We start from the raw sequence: 19,275 nt of genomic DNA, 5'->3' as shown, positions 1-19,275 counted from the left end.
CGATGCTCCCAGACAACTGTTCTTGGCTCCTGTTGTCGATTCTTGTATTACATTTAATTCTGTGTCTATCTTGCCTCCACTACGTGACAAGCTCCTTGAGCACAGTGGTCACTTACTAAACTTGACAAAAAATTACCCATGGTACGTAATGCTGTGCTGGGGGCCCTGGAGGGACAGTTATTGACTAAGGAGCACTCCCGTTCTCCCAAGATGCTTCATTCTCAGGTGGGAGCATTCTCTCTAGGTGATGGCTCCTTCCCCGTACAAACCAAATCCAATCACTTTGAAGGTGAAAGGAACGCTACAGCCTTACTCCAAGGTATTAAGGAATTACAAACTGCTTCTGCAATACTTCAGAATCCCCTGTGAAAATACAAAATTAAAACTTCAATAGATAATGGCCTGCTCCCCTCAAAAGCTTAAAAGATGACATGTAAAGAAAAATGGCCAGCCAGGGGCATCGTCTTTAAGACTTCCTTGATCACAAAGCAGGAGAAAAGCCAAGGCTCCTTGTAATTCATTTAGATTTCACTGTTTTTTTTTTTTTTTTCCCTACATGAAACTGGCTAAACTCTATAAGGAAATTATGTCTTGAACTTAGAGTTTACATGAAAGGTGGCCAAAATTATAGGGATAATTCAAGCTAAAAAAAAAAAAAAAAAAAAAAGAAGCTCTTTACAGCTCGGTGGGTCCTGAATGATGTAGGGAGTCTGAGACGTCTACATAGTTAGAAATGGAATCCCTAGCTGGCAAGTCGCCAGATCGGTGGTGGGTACGTATCTTGACCCTCCCTCCCCCCAAATGCTGCAGCTGTCCAGTTCTATCAAAATACTTGCTAATCTTGTACACAGACAAAAAAATAGTCCTTACAAAATGCCTCCCTGACTCTTCTACTTTGAAAGCTTTGAACTTGCATAGGATGTTCTGACTGTAAATTCTCAGAAATGTTTTATTCAGCTTTGTGGATAGTCCTAGATGATGAAACTCTGGAGGGTAAAGGCCACTTCCTAGGGCGAGCTAGGTCACACACGAATCCCTTGTCCTGGAAGGCACAGAGAGACCAACTTGGTCACCCAGCGTCACTGCATCAAAACTTGAAGGAACAGTAAGTTTGGTATTTCCACGTATAGCCATCCTGGTTCCTTGAGCCTCATCTTGACTCCTAGCAGGCGGGAGTTCCAATTACCTCGCCAATTTGAAATGTCCATGTTTTATGGCAATTTTATCAATTTTTTTCTCTCCAAGAATCAGTAGGATCGTGAATTGAGCTTCCTGTCAAGAAAAATGCTAAGTTCAAAGTATTATTTCCTTCACTTCTAATTACAAATAAGTTTAACCTTTTATTGTGTTCCATTATACAATTTTACACAGTACCATTATGATCTGAAGCAATAATTAAGCAAATTGAATGAATGGTTTTGAGCTCTACTTCTCCGTATATAGATTTACCTAAAAAAGTACAAACCAAGCACAGTGGTGCAATTTTCCAGGCACTTTCAAGTTGCTTAACTATTTACAAATACGTAAGCACCCTGTTTGAAAGCATGAAAATTTTGGTGTCAGGAAGAAACACTTCATGTCTATCAAATCTTTCCATTTTTAACATTTGCACAGCTCCGATTTTTCCTGAGAAAGGTCAGTCTCATTGTCACTTGGGATCTACATGTCCTCAGATTTCAGCAGTGTATCTTGGGGAACCATAACCTCGGTCGCTCGATGTACCGCTAATTGCACAAAATACATGGAACGTGTTGCTCATCCAGGGGGAATGGATCGTGTCTTCTTGTAATATCTAAAACAAAAGGGAAAAAAGCCTGCATGTTTATCACAAAGCAAACCAGCCATGGTCCAAAAAGTATGTGTATATGAAATTACAGGCAAATTTCAATTTGTCACTGACATGGAGCTATTCGAAATGACATAAAACAGAAAGAGCGAAGAATAACATTACCGACTTCAGTCTTCAAAGCTGTGTTACAAAGGCAGCGTAGCAAAAAAGCAGAGAAGATCTGGTTACTCATTAAGAAAAACAGAAGATTGTAAAATGCAAAATTCAAGAAAAAATGAGAGGCGATGCAATCTTTCAAATACATATATATTTAAAACCAGTGATCGTAACAAGAGCTCTAAACCGTGGCTCTCAGAATCACTGGCGGGGCTTTTCCAACACACAGATACCCATGCTGCTTCCCTGGAGACTTGGAAAATATTCTTTTTTTTTTTAAATTATTCTAGAATACTTTGTTAGATGATTTGGAAAATATTCTTAAATAAAGTCACAAGTGCCTATTTCTATTCTAAAGGCACACGAGAACTATGTGAGCTGATTGACACAGAAGGCTTTTCATGGAAATGAAGAACTTCACACATATGAGATGTAAATTTTATATCCCGTAAGCATATAAACATATATTCATATTGGTATAGATGTTTTTAAAACTTTCCATTTTGTGTGATCAAATATGCTTGATTAGATGGAAGGAAAGAAGGGGTGCCTGGCTGGCTCAGTCGGTAGAGTATGTGACTCATGGTCTCGGGGTCGTGAGTTCAAGCCCTACGTTGGGTGTGGAGCCTACTTAAAAAAAAAAAAAAAAAAGATGGAAGAAAAGAATACCATACACATCACATCCCATCTTTTTACTGTATGATTCCAACTTAGGTCTCAAGCTTTCACTACCCGGTTCTCAAGTTAGCTTTGAAACTTCAGTATTAAGCCCACAAACTGGTCTATGGTGACAGTAATGGGTCATATCATTTGTGTTGCTACAAAGTAGGTCTTAGAGAAAGTCTGTAATAGAGAAATTTCCTCTTAAAAAATCATAACTCATGACACTAATCTGGAAGCCGAGCAGAGATTTAAGAGATGACTAATTGTTTATCCATACCTGTCAGATGTGACAAGACAATATGGGACTCACTGTGTAGAAAACAAAACATACCAGACCCTACAGTGGCCACCACTAACTCTAATTAAGACATCTGCAATTCATAATTTGAAGATAATATAAATTCCCTTTTAATTTTTTAAGTCCCCCTTTTTTTTTCCTAAAGATTTTATTTATTTATTTGACAGAGAGAGAAGGATCACAAGTAGGCAGAGAGGCAGGCAGAGAGAGGGCGGGAAGCAGGCTCCCTGCTGAGCAGACAGCCTGATGCGATTCAGGGCTCGATCCCAGGACCCTGAGATCCTGACCTGAGCCGAAGGCAGAGGCTTAACCCACTGAGCCACCCAGGTGCCCCTTTAAGTCCCCTTCTAAAAGTCAAAAGCTTGAAGAAGTTTTACAAAGGACTGTATCTTTCGATATACTATAATGATTACACTGAAAAGGGTGAAGAATAAATTATATATATATACACATACACACACAATAAACATATATACATATACACACACATAAGATATATCTTTTGTCAAGTAATCATTTATGGGGCACAACAGAATAATTTATATTGCACTATCCAGTATACTTTATTTTGTATTATCTTATTTTCCTTTGGGAAATAACGTATCTCCAAGTGTAGGACTGAAAAAAGGCTCTGTTTTGTGAGAATCTAATAGAAAACACTGAATTATAAAAATTCACTATAAAGTCAATGGTTAGGGCACACCTAAACATAATGCATTATGATGGGACAGCTTACATAAACATAAACCAATAGAAACTTCAGATTTTTTCAATAAAACAAGACGAAATCACACAGGGAGACAAACCAAAAGAGACCCTTAACCATGGGAAACAACTGAGGGCTGCTGGAACGGGGGGTAGTTGGGGTAAGTGGGTGACGGGCGTTAAGGAGGGCCCATGATGGAATGAGCCCTGGGTGTGATAGAGCACTGAATCACTGACCTCTACCTCTGAAACAAATCATGCACTCTGTGTTAATTAACTGAATGTAAATAAAATTAAATTTAAAAAAGAATCTAGGATTTTTTCCTGGCTTATCTAACAACATATAATTTCAAGGGTCTACAACAGCGGTTTCTCCAATTCAACAGAAGAGCCACGGTTTAGGGAATCAAATGAGACAGACAGAAAATGGGACAGCAGATCTGCAAAACTCATGCTTTGTGGGGGAAAGAACTGTATAAAATGGCCACTCTACATATCCTGATCACTGTCACAACAGTAAACTAAATAACTTGTTTCCCATTTGAGTACTTCAGAGTTTAAGGCTAAGTCATGCAGTTGCCTGGATAGTTTAGGATAGTTTAGGATAATTGCAATGTACTACACATTGGCTTAAAACATGTGTCGTTGTTGTATCTTTTGTGAAGGATTTTTTGCTGATTTTCTATGGAATATGAAGAGTGGAAATCCGTAACACTGGACAGCTCCTCGGAACTAACTATGTCATCCGTTTGCCTCAGAGCAGTGATGGCACAGAAAGGTATACGCCCCTCTGCTACCCATGGGCTGAGCTTGAGACGCAGGGAATAAAGGAAGTGGCATGACTTCCTGCCTTCCCCGTCCTGACCACCTGGCTGCTTCGAGACCAAAAAGGATCTCTGAACACTGAACCACCTTGGGGCACCTTGGAACAGTTTGTACTCCCTCCTAAATGGGCTAATAGAAGTAAAGATGGCCAAAAGAAGAAATGGAACACTGATTCCAGACTCCTTGGGCCAACAAGATTCCCAGACGTGGAGAACGGGCAAGGAGGGGAGCGGGGGGTAAGCAGTCTCACTGAACAGATGGGATGATGAAGGTCTGGCTGGCTAACTTCTTCATGCTGAGAAGATAACAATGGCTGGAAAATGAGACTCCTGGTCATTCAGTGCAACCCTGTGCTAACTGTAACTCAATTTCCCGCAGCGAGCAATCGCTGAAAGGCAGCTACCAGGACAGAGAAGGTTCTGGAATGAGCTTTAACATGTGTTCTCTAAAGGGTTGTAGTTATCCTTGTTTCTTTGGAGAAGACTTGCTTTCTTCAAAATTCAGAGTTTGAAGAGTTTCTGAAACATATTTATCTTGGTGGCTGTTTCCATGAGTAAGGAAATGAAGCTTCACAGGCTCAGTTGCTGAGGGACTAGATCATCGTGCTGGGACTTGTACAAACGTGTTGAAGACACTAAAATACTTGAGTGACAACCCATGTACACAGTGGTCAGGACTCCAGCATCAACATGAAGTTTCCCAGGATAACCCAGGAGTGCTTGCGTTGAAGACAGGCAGGCGTATAGAAGTCCTGGGTGGTGCGGGGGACGGAGGGCTGGCAGGCTCAGGTGTATGAAAGTTCTAACTACGTCACTGTGACATAATGTGGCTGTAAGTGGTGAACAGGTCTTGGCTTCCAAATTTTTAGGTTGCAGTTAGCTGCATGGGCATGAACACTCCGTCACAGATGAAAATGCTAAGACATTTCTCAAATTTTGGAAGCCTCAGAGTATGTCACCTAAATGATAGTATCTGTAGTTTTTTACGGCCAAGACAGAGATACCCTTAGGGGTTTGGCTCCTGTGCCAATCATCTCACTCCTTTAGGACCCTTCTTGAGAGACTCTTACCCGTGTTTCCAGTAGATCCATTCAGCGAGTTAACTTCTAACAGCCCCAAGGCCCAAAGAACAAAATGGCTTATTACTGATAATTGCCTTAGCAATTGCTTCAGGTAATTATTTTAAATTCGATTTGCATTATATCATTTAAATGACCGAAGATAATAGGAGCAAATTTGAAAACAGAGACAGACTAATTTCAAGGTGATGCATCTCGAACGACTAGACTTTACTAAGTACACCTGAGGGGCTCCAGGTCATGTTTTCGTTTTCAACTATGTTAATACTTGCCTGCTCGTGGATAATGTCAGACAATTCTTTCACCATGTCTCTGAAATTTGACTTGAGCCCTTCATGGTACTCAATTTGATCTTCTTTAATTAGCCGCTCATTTAGTTCAAGGGCAATGCTGCATGCCTGTATGAATTTCCTGTGGACAAAGAGCAAAGATAAGGGTTTCATCGTTTATTCCTAGAAAGTCTCATTGACCATCAGTTTGATATTGACTTTAACTGTGGCTTGCCTAGAGGGAAGACCGGAGTCCTGTATTTTCTTACTGCGTCTTTGCTAATGCCATTTCCTAAGTCTGAAATTCCTTTTTCCTTTCTTTCCCACCTTTCCCCTCGGGTTTCTTGTCTCCTTTAAAACCTGGCTCGAAACAGTGACCTTCCAGAAAGACTATTTGCTCAGATGATATTAAATGATATTAAATCAGCTGATATTAAATCATGATATTAAGTCAGCTAAAATTGTACAAACATTAACTCGCATCTGTAGATAATAAGTCATGCATTCAAAAATAATTTATTTGGGGACTACTATGTCTCCTGTACAGTGCTGGGTGTTATAGGTAGGAATTATCTGTCCCGGGCTAGGAGTGGGGACAAAGATGGGGGGTGGGGTGGAATGGGTGAAATTGGTAAAGGGGATTAAGAGGTACAGACTTCTTGTTATAAAATAAATAGGTCCCAGGGATGAAAAATACAGCATAGGGAATATAGCCAATAATACTGTAATAACGTTGTATGGTGACAGATGGAGTGACCACACAGCATGGTGTGCACTGCGTGATATGGGAATTGTCAAATCGGTCTGTCATATGCCTGGAACTCACCACACTGTTTGTCAACTATACTTCAATATTTTAAAGTAATTTAAAAAATAATTTAAAAAAGCAAAAAGCCTTTGTCCGTCATTCACGCGTTTGTGTGTAATATCCATGACGAGAGCAAAGGTCTTAGGGGACAAAGTACCTCATTGCCCATTTGGTTTGTATCCCTGTCATAGCAACAAGTAGACTCTCTCTGCACGTGCCAGGCATTAATAAATACTGGTGAATGAGTGACTACTGGTCACTCTGTAATCCGGAATAGTTGATGACACACAGACAGGAAAAGTAAATGAAATAAGTCGAGAGCAAACGAGTGGCTGAGTTATCATCTTTCCTCTTGGCCCATTTTACTCAATTGTCTCTCTTATTCCAAATGTAAGCTTTTCAAATATATTAAACAGACTGTTTTCTAATGCAAGACCATTCAGACATGCCCTAGCTTACTGGGATGCTCACTTGAGCCACGGTACCGTGTGGCCTGGGACCGGCAGAATCCCAGGCGGAAGTAAGAACACAGGACACATGCAAGCCTCTCCAACCTTTCCAATTCAACTTTTGTTCCTACCCTAAACAGTCTGAAATGCTGTAAGATGAAGTCAATCAGGCGGAGGAGGAAAGCACAGAATGAATGCAGGCTTGCTTTTGTGTCACAATATCTAAAGGGATAAAGGAAACTGGCATGTTTCATCTCTTGGGACGCTAGGACGTCGTTAATGACCTGCAGCGAGAAAGACAGCGTGCGTTTCCTCGCTGCTTAAAGTACCATTAGCAGGTCACCTAAATATTGTAAAAGAGAATGGAGAATGTCCTTTTTTTGGGAGGGATGTTACTAGGTGAATATTTTGGTTTCTGTGAAGAAGAACATGAGAATAAAAGGATAGAGGTCTAACGGGAAAAGGACACCGCACTTACCGAAACATGTCTTTCAACTCATTTACTTTCTTAGGTGGATACTTGGTAGCTTGACTATCATTTAAGAAAGCCCTTGCATATGCTAATGGACCAGCATTTACCTAAAACACGAAGGGAGAAAAATGAGAGTGGTTAGAATGTAATCAGAAAGAAATTTCTGTCTTTTTCTTTTTATTTATTTTTTTCAGATTTCTTTTTTTTTTTTAAGTACTCTCTACTTCCAATAAGGGGCTCGAACTCACAACACTGAGATCAAAGAGATGCACACTCCCCTGACTGAGCCAGCCAGGCACCCCTGCATTTCTCTTAAAAAAAAAAACAAAAACCCTAAATACATTAAAAATCTGAGGACCATATTTACTCTTCTTACTGGAAGTTTATTTGAAAAAAATGACTAAAGCCAGTAATCTGCAAAACGCTATTCGAACAAGTTACTTAATGGCTTCAGCTCCGGAAACACAGAGCTTGGCTACTGTTGCAGGGCTGTACGCTAAAGTCTTCCACCGTAAAGTGAAACTGATGGACACTGAGCCTCCTTTCCTTCTGTTCACCGAGAACAATGCATGGGTTTTCGCACTCGCTAAAAGCGGAACACATAATTGCAAGTTATGCTTGCTCGGTGCCCTCAGGAAAGCGAGAACATCGGGAACCACTTAGGATGCATTCAGCAATGGACCTACCTGCACCGAGACACAGCCTTGCAATTTCAGCTGGAGCTGAATCATGTCGACTTCAGCAGAGGAGCAAAGTTTGTTCAGCTCTGCCGTTTTATCTTTGATTTCATCAGTAGCAACATCGATGGGCTTTAAATTGATCTGCTGTTCATAGCTGATAGGGATCCTCTTCTTCACATATGGGAAGGAGTTGGAAGCTGTTAAAAGGTTCACGTTGATTTGTTATCTCGGAAACAAATCCTCTGTTCCAACAGCCAAGTCAAAGGAAAAACTCCATTATGCTGAACTGTCCCCACTGTGCGCTCTCTAAGCACCCCGAAGCATTCAGTCACCCATTACATAAGGGGCGACAATGGTCTATAACATCGCCACGTTGGTGCAAGCTAGTGGGTGAGCAGCAGAACAGTGAAGGATTACAACTACACGTCATGTCCTCCTGCTCGCCACCTGCTACCGGCGTGCATCACAAAGAACCAAGTCAAACAAAATGTTATCATGCAAAGTCCTACTTACTGGTCAAGATTGTGCGGCGTTTGCACTGTTCTTCTATGCAACCTTGCTTTTTGCCAGACAATGTGTAAGGAGCTTCAAAAACAAATCTGCTGATATTATGGTTTCTTTCAAACTCGGTCTTTCTTTCTGTGAGTTCTTTGTCATCAAAGTAGGGCTTCACGTAAGTGACTTGGATATGAGCATATTTTGGATCGAGTTCTTTGGCGTTTACCTGTAAAGAAAGTAAGTTCTGGCTTTTACTCGGTGGAAGGGAAAAGTGGGGACAGGTAAGCCACTAACTCCTTTGGTATCCACTGAGGAACATGGTCATGATTGTGTTCCCAACTGAATACACACCCGGAGGAGAGCTTGTACTTTTTTAAAGGATCATTTCCTTCTGGTTATAAGAAATTACAGAAACCTATTTGGAAGTTATAGGAATGGGAGAAGAAAATAAAAATCGCAATCCTACCACTTGGCGAGTGCCACTATTCACATTTTCATATATTTCCTTCCAATCTTTTCTCCAGGCACATATTATTTACAAAGCTGAGGTCACACTAAACACTGTTTTGTAATCTGATTCTTTAAAAATATATTACAAAGTTAACTGTACGTTTGAATTCTACCTTGATAAAAATAGATAATGGAGAGGATTCTGAGAAGGGGGTAGAGCACCAGAAATCTAGCTAAAGCTTGCAACTTGTAGGGGAAGGCTTGGACAGAAAATTGCAGTCAATTTTGATTTCGGTCAATTTCAGCTCTTGGTCAATTTCAGCCTCTCCTTTCCTACTCCTCAGCCCCATGGCAGGCAGCTGGCACATGTTCCTGGAACAGCTTGCAGGAGCCAGAATGGGCAAGAAGGACAACATCTCCTTAATCTTGGGGCCTGTGCTCCAACCACTGTTTCTCATCATAGAGGTACAAAGAGGTTGTGGCCATTTTTTTAAAATTTAAGAAAAAAATTTATTTATTTATTAATTTGACAGAGGGAGAAAGAGAGAGAGAACACAAGCAGCAGAGCAGCAGACAGAGGGGGATGGAGAAACAGGATCCCTGCTGAGCAGAGCCCCACGTGGGGCTCCATCCCAGGACCCTGGGATCGTGCCGAGCCAAAGGCAGACACTTAACAGACTGGGCCACCCAGGCGCTGCCCCTGCTGTGGCCATTTTTGTTGTACCTGCCTGCCCTGGCTGAAGTGACTTCCAGGGGATTTAAAAGACCTCTCCCCTTTATTTTTCTTTCTCCCTCTTGGGAGCCAGACACTGAAGACAAGGACACTCAAAAGCAACAGCATACAGGAGGGAAATTGGAAACTCACCACACATACCCGGGTAAGGTGCAGGTTCCGAAAAGACCTGAGAAGATCCTAAATTTACACCTCAGGCTGATCCATGACACAGAGACAGTCTAGAATAATTGAAAACAAAACCCAGCAAATCCTGGGAAAGGGGGAGAATCTGATTTCCAGAATGGGAAATCTGATTTCCACCATATCAGATCCAAATGTCCAGTTTTCAACAACAACAACAACAACAAATCACAAGGCATGTGAAGAAACAGGAAAGTTTGGTACATTCAAAGGAGAAAAATAACCCAATGGAAACTTGTCCCCAAAAAAGACCAGATAGTAGACCTATTAGAAAAAGATTTTAAAACAACTGTCTTGATGATCAAAGAACTAAAGGGAGATGTGGAGAAAGTCAAGAAAGCGATGTATGGACAAATTCAGTATCAGTGAAGAGGGAGAAAACCTAAAAAGAAACCAAATTTTTGGAGCTGAAAAACATGATAAGTAAAATGAAAATTCACTAGAAGGATTCAAAGGTGGATTTGAGCAGACAGAGGTAATAGAGAACGGGAAGATACTACAATCATGTTGGGGGCCCCTGGGTGGCTCAGTCAGTTAAGCTACTGCCTTCGGCTCAGGTCATGATCCCATGGTTCTGGGATCAAGTCCCACATCAGGCTCCCCCTGCTCTGTGGGGAGCCTGCTTCTCCTTCTCCCTCTGCCTGTTATTCCCCCTGCTTGTGCTCTCTCTCTTTCTGTGGCAAATAAATAAATAAAATCTTTAAAAAAATCATGTGGAACATCACCCAGTGGACCAACACACACACACTGTAGGACTCCCTGAAAGGAGAATAGATGGAAAGGGGCAGAGGTAGTATCTGAAGAAATACTGTGTGGAAACTTCCCAATGATTATAAAATCCAAGAAGATCAAAAGATTCCAAGTAGGTAAGTCGAGGAGACCCATATTGAACCACACTAAAATCAAAGTGTCAAAAGCCAAAGACAAAGAGAGAATTGTGAAAGCATCAAGAGAGAAGTGACTCATCACATGTAATGATTTTATTTTCTATATAATTTAAGGGACTAAATGTGTTAAAAATTATTAGCTTATTTTTTGGACATACAATGTACAAAGATATAATTCTACAACATCAACAACTGAAAATGGTAGGGATGGGGCTATTAAAGCAGCAGATTTTTTGTATGGTATTGAGGTTAAATGGGTATAAATTCAAATTAGAGTGTTATAACTTCAGGATGTTAAATATAATCCCCATGAAAGCCACAAAAATAGAGTTGAAGAATACTGTCAAAAGGAAATGGGAAACAAATTTAACTATTTCACCATAAAAATTAATTAAACAGGAGATAGTAATGCAAAAAATGAGAGACTAAATAGCTCTGAGGCACATAAAAAAACAAATAACAGAATGAATGAAATCTCTCCTTATCAGTAATTACTTGAAATGTAAATGGATTAAAATGTAATCAAAAGAGATTTGTAGAATGGATTAAAAAATTATGATCCAACTATATGCAGTCTACAAGAGATTTATTTTAGATCCAAAGACACACAGGGGCTGAAAATGAAAAACAGAAAAAGAGATTCCATGCACATAGTAACCAAAAGAGAGCAGGGGTGAATATATTAATATTGAATGAAACAGACTTAAAGTTTTAAGAGTTCACAAGAGACAAAAATGACATTGTATATTGATAAAAATTCCAGTACAGCAAGAAGATAAAACAATCATAAACATCTATATACCTAATAACAGACTAATAAAATAAACAAAGCAAAAATGGACAGAACTCAAAGAAGAAATAGTTTTACAGTAACACTTGGAGACTTTAATACCCCGCTCTCAATACTAGATACTGCAAGCAGACAGAAGTAAGTAAGGAAGAAAATAGAGGACTTGAAGAACACAATAAACCAATTACATCTCACAGACATATACAGACTACTCTACCCAACAACAATATGCTTTCTTCTCAAGTGCACATGGGACATTTTCCAGGATGGATGGCATGTTAGGTCACAAATTAAGTCTCAAAAGATTTAAAAAGACAGATATCATACAAAGTATCTTCTCTAATCACAATGAGATAAAGTTAAAAATTAATAACAAGTAAAAATGGAAAATTTATATATCTGTGGAGACTAAACACTTAAAAAATCAAAGATTCAAAGAGAAAAAATCAAAAAGGAAATTAGAACATCCTTAGAGATAAAGGAAAGTTTATAGGACAGCAAAAGCAGTGTTAAGTAGGAGATTTATAGTGATAAACACAACATTAAAAAATGGGAAAGATCTCAATTCAACAACATAATTTTACAACTTAAGGAACTAGAAAGAGAGGAACTAAACCCAAAGCTAGCAGAAGGAAGGAAATAAAGATTAAGCAGAGGTAAATGAAATAGAGAATAGAAAAATAGAGAAAAGCAATGAAACCAAAGTTTGGTTCTTTGAAAAGTCACTGAAATTGACAACCTTTAATTAGAAAGACTAATATAAAAAAAGAACAATCAAAACTACTAAAATCAGGAATGAAAATTACATTACTACCAATTCTATAGAAATAAAAAGGATTATAGGAGAGTACTATGAGAACTGAATGCCAACAAATTAAATAACCCAGATGAAATGAACAAATTCCTAGAAACACAAAGCCTACAAAGACTAAACCATGAAAAAAAAAGGAAAAATCTGAATAGCTCTATAGCTAGTAAGGAGACTGAATCAGTAATCAAAAATTTTCTGATGGGAGCCCCTGGGTGGCTCAGTCAGTTGGGCAACTGACTCTTGATTTCAGCTCAGGTCTTAATCTCAGGGTTGTGAGTTTGAGCCCCATGTCAGCTCCGTGCTGGGTATGGAGGCTACCTAAAAAAAAAAAAATTTCTGGGGCACCTGCATGGCTCAGTCAGTTGAGTGTCTGACTCTTGATTTTGGCTCAGGTCACGATCTCGGGGTCATGGGTCTGAGCCCCATGTCAGACTCCACGTTCAGTGTAGAGTTTGCTTGAGATTCTCTCCCTCTGTCCCGTCCCGTCTGCTCCCTTTCTCTCTCTAATAAACAAACAAACCAACAAACAAACAAATAAAATCTTAAAAAAAATTTCTGATGAAGAAAAATCTCTGGACCTGATGTCTTCACTGGTGAAGTCTACAAAACACTTAAAGAAGAACTAACCTCAACCCTTCTCAAACTCTTCTGAAAAACTGAAGAGGAGGGATTACACCCTGACTCATTCTATAATGTCAGCATTACTCTGAAACCAAAGCCAAAGATAGTACCAAAAAAACCCTATACCAATATCCCTTATGATGTAAAATCCTCAACAGAATACTGGTAAAGAGAATTCAGTAGCATATTAAAAGAATTATATGCCATGACCAAGTAGGATTTATTCCTGGAATGCAAGGACGGTTCAACATATGAACATCAATCAAGGTAATATACCACATAAACAGAATAAAGGGGGAAAAAACCCTACATGAACATCTCAATTGATGCAGGAAAAGCATCTGACAAAACTCAGCATCTCTCATAATAAAAATACTCAATAAACCAGGAACAGAGGGAATTTCCACAATCTAATCAAGGGCCCCTAGGAGAAACCCACAGTGAACATTATACTCAATGCTGAAAGGCTGAAAGCCTTTCCTCTAAGATTAGGAACAAAGCAAGGATGTCCACTTTTGCTGCTTCCTTCCAACATGGCGCTGTAAGCACCACTGAACTCTGCACATAAAAATGGTCAAATTAAGAAAGTTCTGTGTATGTGTAACAAAAAACGTATTTTAGTTATTATAGTTCTATATGGTCATTAGCATGACTTTTTTAAAAAAAAAGACTTTATTTGAGAGAGAGTGTGAGTGAGCCCAAGCTGAAGGGGAGGCAGGGGGAGAGGGAGAAGCAGCCTCCCCGCTGAGCAGGAAGCCCGATGTGGGGCTCGATCCTGGGACTGCATGATCTCAACCCAAGCCGAAGGCAGATGCTTAACTGACGGCGCCACCCAGGCGCCCCGCTCATTAACATGACTTTTAATGGATATATGGATAGACACGATTTACTGGATCAGTCCCTTATCAACAGAGTCTTAGATTGTTTCTCAACATTTTGCCATTGCAAACAATGCTCCGAGGGACATCCTTGCATCTAAAACTATGAGCATTATTTTCGGATTTATTCTGCAGCATCAATTCCTAGAAGCGGCTTCCTTAAAGGATTTACATGGTAGCAAGGATTTTGATATACATGACACAACTATCCTACAGGAAAGCTTTCCCACTTGTACATCCAGAAGCAGTGACTGACATGGTGAGAGTGGGCATGCTTGATGACACTAGTCCTATCTTGGGTCCTCTGGTCCTCCAAAGGGACCACAGGAAAGCAGAATGGTTCTCTTCCAGAGGCATAACCTACGGTGGTTATGGACCATTTCGTGAAAAGCTTAAATCCCATGTTAAGAAGCTACGCTGCCAGAGGCAAATCTCAGAGCGGTCCCTGCTGGACAGTTGTCTGCAGGCCCTAGATACCCTCCCCTCCATCAGTCTCCCCATTCACCCGACGCTATGCCCAGGCTCTTCTTTCAGTGTTTTCCCAGTTCAATTTGACCTGGGCCTTTGCTGTTGGTGGCTTTGTCAATGTTATTGCAACTGATGATAGTCCTTTTTCGTGTTTGGTGTGGAAAACAAAAATGGAAACAAACAAATGAAAAGACAACAAAAACCTCTCGGGGAGCAGTCTCTGTATCCTTTTTTTTTTTTTCCTCAGCAGATACAGGAGGACAGCCAGGGGACAGAAAGTTTCTTAGCATCTTTTAACTTCTCCAAACCCATTCTATTTGATCTTATGTGAAAATCTAAAAGCCTAGCTCCAGAAACCTTAACCTTCTTTTCTCTCCCAGTCACTAGCTAGATTTCTCTACAGAGAACAAACTGGGGATGCCCGGGTGGCTCAGTCAGTTAAGTGTTTGCCTTTGGCTCAGGTCATGATCCTGGGTGCTGAGATCGAGCCCCGGGTCCGGCTCCTTGTTCGGTGGGGAGTCTGTCTTTCCCACTCCCTCTGTGTTCTCTCATTCTCTCAAATCAATCGATCAATCTTAAAAAAAAAAAAAAAAACAACAAACTGGTGGTTGCCAGAGTGGGGGCAAGGGGGGCATGCGCAAAATGGGTGAAGGAGAGGGGGAGGTACAGGCTTCCAGTTATGGAATGAATAGGTCATGGGAATAAAAGGCACAGCATGGGGAATACAGTTAATGACACTGTAATAGTGGTGACAGGTGGGAGTTGCACTTAAGCATGGCATTAAGGCATAAACTTGTTGAATCACTATGTTGTGTACCTGAAACAAATGTAACATTGCGTGTCAACTAGACTCGGAAAAAAAAAAAAAAGTTAGATCTTTTCTAAGAGACCTCAGGAGATGGTTGAGGTAATTACCCAAGCTAAGACAAAATACAGAAGGGAAATTAAAAAAAAAAAAGAGGTCAAGCCTTATTTTAACCTTATAAAAGTAAAATATGTATATGGTAAAAAGTTCAAACCATACATAAGGGTATCCACGAAAAGTCAACAATTTCTTGCTGTGTAAGACCCTAGTCCCTCTCCTCAGGGGTAGGCAAGGTTAACCATTTTGTGTGTCTCATTCCAGATATTTCTCAAGAATACACAAGTTATTGTGAACATCATTTTTTACACCAATGTGATCATCCTAGCCATGATTTCCTGCACCTCACTTTTTTCCCTGCTCAAGAATATATCTTGACAGGTTCAAATCGACACTTCTAAATAAATCTATGTGAATTTTTTTTAACGCATAGGTCACGATATCCATTTTGTGGGTAATACCAGTTCTTTAGCCATATGGACATTTAGATTGCTTCCAGCTTGCTCTATAAACTTTGCAACCATGAACACCTTTGATCATCCATCTTTCTGGTAGTGTATGCCTACAGGATAAAATCTTAAACACTCAAGGGCTCCTGGGTGGCTCAGTGCATTAAGCACCTGACTCTTGATTTTGGCTCAGGTCATGATCTCAGGGTTGTGACATCAAGCCCCGGGCTGGGCTCCATCCTGTGGGTGTGGAGCCAGCTTCAGAGTCTCTCTCCCTCTGTCCTCCTCCCTACCTTTAAAAAAAAACAACAACCTTTAAACGTGAAATGATTGTGTCCAAAGAAACGTACGTTTAAAATATTGGAAAATATTGCCAAACAGCTCTTCGAACTGTCTGTGCTCTTAAGCAGATTTTGTTCTTTGGCAAGGTACAAGAGTGTTTTTAATCTTTACTTGCACACATCAAGACAGAAATAAGGACTTTCAAAGTAGCAACTGCTTATGATGTCTGTCGTCAATGGAGAATGACTCACATATTGTGCGTAACATAATGTTAGCAGTCCAACTGCCTGAGAGTGGTTTGTCCCTAGGGCTGGCTCACCAGGTTTTCAGAGGCAAAGTGAGGCAGAAAAACTGCGTGTTGTTCAGGAAGCCTGACTTTCCATTAACTTCCCATTTATAGTAACAGTTGTGCGGCAACGAGCCCGAGACTATCTGGATATAGGGAGATAAAATCTTCCATTGTCTTAACTGAATAAAACACCACAAAATAGTGACACTGATGAAGAAGGAAGTAGAGGGGTGGTGTCAAATGTTAGTGAACGTGGAACCTCCTGGCAGATCTGCTTTTAAAATGTCTCAGGCGTAGAGTCAAGGTAAAACCATCTCCACGGGAGGTGAGTCTCCAAAGCCGAGAGCGTTTTCATGACGGGCCGTGAAGGGTCTTTACCATGGCCGTGAGCTTTTTGCTCTGACATTGCCTACTAGCTGCTAGGTCACCTGCATCCTCGTCGCTCAGTAAGTATCACTGTGGCCTGCAGATCCCGCGCTGGGTAGGTCCCTCCTGCCCTAACAACCGGCTCTCATTCTGGGCACATCTATGGCGACTAAGAACAGGCATTCCTACAGTGCTTTCCTCAGATGTCGCCTCTGGGAAAGGATGCATCTCTGGGGAAGAGGCCTTCTTGCTGGAACCTTTTTCATCCTGGCCTGCCAGGGCCTGGTGGGATGGGTAACTTTTAGAGCAAGCCCAAGGGATCGCTCTTAAATGTACTTCATTGCACATGTAACTACTAAACTAAGGACAGCTTGAAGGAAATGCACTAAAGGCATGGGTATTCTCTCCACTTTGTAATGAGAAAAATGAGGCACAGAGAAGTTAAGTAACTTCCCTGTGGTCACGTAGCTAGCAGATGGCAAGAGAATGGAGATTTGGGGCAACTGGGTGGCTCAGTCGGTGAAGCGTCTGCCTTTGGCTCAGGTCATGATCCCAGGGTCCTGGGATGGAGCCTAGGCAGGGAGCCTGCTTCCCCCTCTACGCTGCCCTCCTGCTCGTAACCTCTTTCTCATGCTCTCTCTCTTAAATAAATACAAATCTTCAAAAAAAAAGAGAGAGAGATTGGTGAATGGAGATTTGAATCCTGCTCTCTCTGACTCCAAAAAACCCCCATCCTTTCTTTCACTGTCTGGACAGGCTCTATTTCCATACTTCTCGCCCGCCAACTAAAAAAGGAAAAAGCCAGCAGGGTACCACGTTTGGAACTCACAAACACTGATTTCGAAACGCAGGGTATACGTTACCTTGTCAGAATCCTGAATTATTTTAACATTCTCTGTGCCAAATTTTTCGCCATAAAGTTTCACGAGTCTCAGGGAAATCTCCGAGAGGCCGGTGAGTTTAGGTTCTTTATAGATGTACTCCTTCCCATCTTCTTCTTCAAAGAAAGACTATTGTAGAGTGAAACACACGATCACTGATAGCCGGAGCAAGCAGAGCACTTAAAGACAGCGCACAACGTAACTGGCAATAATATATTTGAAATACGTTTTCAATAGCACTGAGAGCCACGTGGCGTGTATTCACTCTTTTAATTTCGAATAACTAGAGTTATCAAATTCGCCATCACAGGGACATATCCTTGGCCTGAAGATTTCCCCACTACGGTTTTTCTCATTCCCTGTCACACTTCCCTGTTTATTTGAAAGCTTGCAGATATTAAATATAATAGATATCAATATAATATATATTTATATATAAATATATTTATTAATACTTAATATTAATATATTTATTGCATATTTGTATAATATATAATATTTATATACAATTATATATACTATATAATATATAATTAATATAATAGATATTAAATATACACTTTAAGAAGTTCAACAGAAAATGAAACCGAGGGAAAAATTCAAATCTTCCATGTTGTACTCTGAATTAATGGATTCAGATATGGACACCAAAGTGAACTTTACACTCACAGAGGCTTCTGGCTGCTGTGATCCACCCTCTACCTAGACAGACTCCAAGAACCAGTACTCGCTGCTGTAGCAATCTAGTAATTCAAAGGTGAATATTTAAAAAGAAAAACTTCATAAGCGGAAGTATACTTACTTGGCCATAAAAGGCAACCCTGAAGAAAGTCCCTAAAAGTCTCTTTTTTGTATGCATAACCTCTAGAACTTTTGTGTAAGCTCCATGAAGAGTTCTATAAACTTGAGTAAGTTTCTGAAAAAGGAGAATATACAAATCAGCTTTGTCTTTTGGTTCATTACTAAATGGTTAAGACACATGCATGGGGTGGAGGGGGAGGTTTGGGGAAGCAACCCTATTTCCTTTTCAAAATGGTTTTGTTGGGATCCCTGACCCTTTGTCACAATTAGACAAAATTCTTCAACCATGTTAAGTCTAAGGGCAGAGGGGCGTCTGGGTGGCTCAGTCATTTAAGCATCTGCCTTAGGCTCAGGTCATGATCTCAGGGTCATGGGATTGAGTCCTGTGTTGGGTTCCCCACTCAGAGGGGAGTCTGCTTCTCCTTCTGCCCTCTGCCCCTCCCCATCATGCATGCTCTCTCTCTCAAATAAATAAAAATCTTAAAATTTTAAATTAAAATAAAAAATGCAGATATAAAAATAAGAGTATATATATAAAGTATATATATAAAGAGTATATATATAAGTATATATATAAAATATATATATGTATATATATATATAAAGAGTATATATATATAAATAAGAGTATACGCCTCAGTGAGGACTGGGTTTACACAAGCTTACAGAAGTTTTCAAAGAACATTTTCATCTGTACACCCAGAAAAAGGGAGCATGTTGTGCAAAGAACATTAAGAACGTAAAAAGACAACTTATAGAATGGGAAAAAAATATTTGCCAGTTACAGATCTGATAAGGGTTTACTATCAGAAAATATAAGAACTCTCAGGGGCA

General features: G+C 40.2%; 1 protein-coding gene across 2 annotated transcripts in view; it reads right to left on the bottom strand.

The window, feature by feature from the left end:
* Nucleotides 1-1,320: 1,320 nt before the first annotated feature.
* LOC111157246 (dedicator of cytokinesis 11) overlaps nt 1,321-19,275 on the bottom strand; it is a 189,506-nt gene continuing 171,551 nt past the window's right edge. For both annotated transcript variants that reach the window (XM_022518519.1, XM_022518520.1), the window contains 7 exons: nt 18,443-18,556; nt 17,623-17,769; nt 8,706-8,916; nt 8,199-8,389; nt 7,519-7,619; nt 5,787-5,925; nt 1,321-1,792 (listed from right to left, as the gene is read on the bottom strand). In XM_022518519.1, the coding sequence (XP_022374227.1) occupies nt 1,670-1,792; nt 5,787-5,925; nt 7,519-7,619; nt 8,199-8,389; nt 8,706-8,916; nt 17,623-17,769; nt 18,443-18,556 (1,026 nt within the window). In that variant the 3' untranslated portion in view covers nt 1,321-1,669. The remainder of the gene's footprint in view (nt 1,793-5,786; nt 5,926-7,518; nt 7,620-8,198; nt 8,390-8,705; nt 8,917-17,622; nt 17,770-18,442; nt 18,557-19,275) is intronic.

Source organism: Enhydra lutris, unplaced genomic scaffold (genome assembly GCF_002288905.1).
Source record: "Enhydra lutris kenyoni isolate GAN:26980312 unplaced genomic scaffold, ASM228890v2 scaffoldscaffold53, whole genome shotgun sequence".
Taxonomy (NCBI): domain Eukaryota; kingdom Metazoa; phylum Chordata; class Mammalia; order Carnivora; family Mustelidae; genus Enhydra; species Enhydra lutris.
The sequence above is the reverse complement of the archived record's forward strand: the minus strand, read 5'-3'. Positions and strand labels throughout refer to the sequence as shown.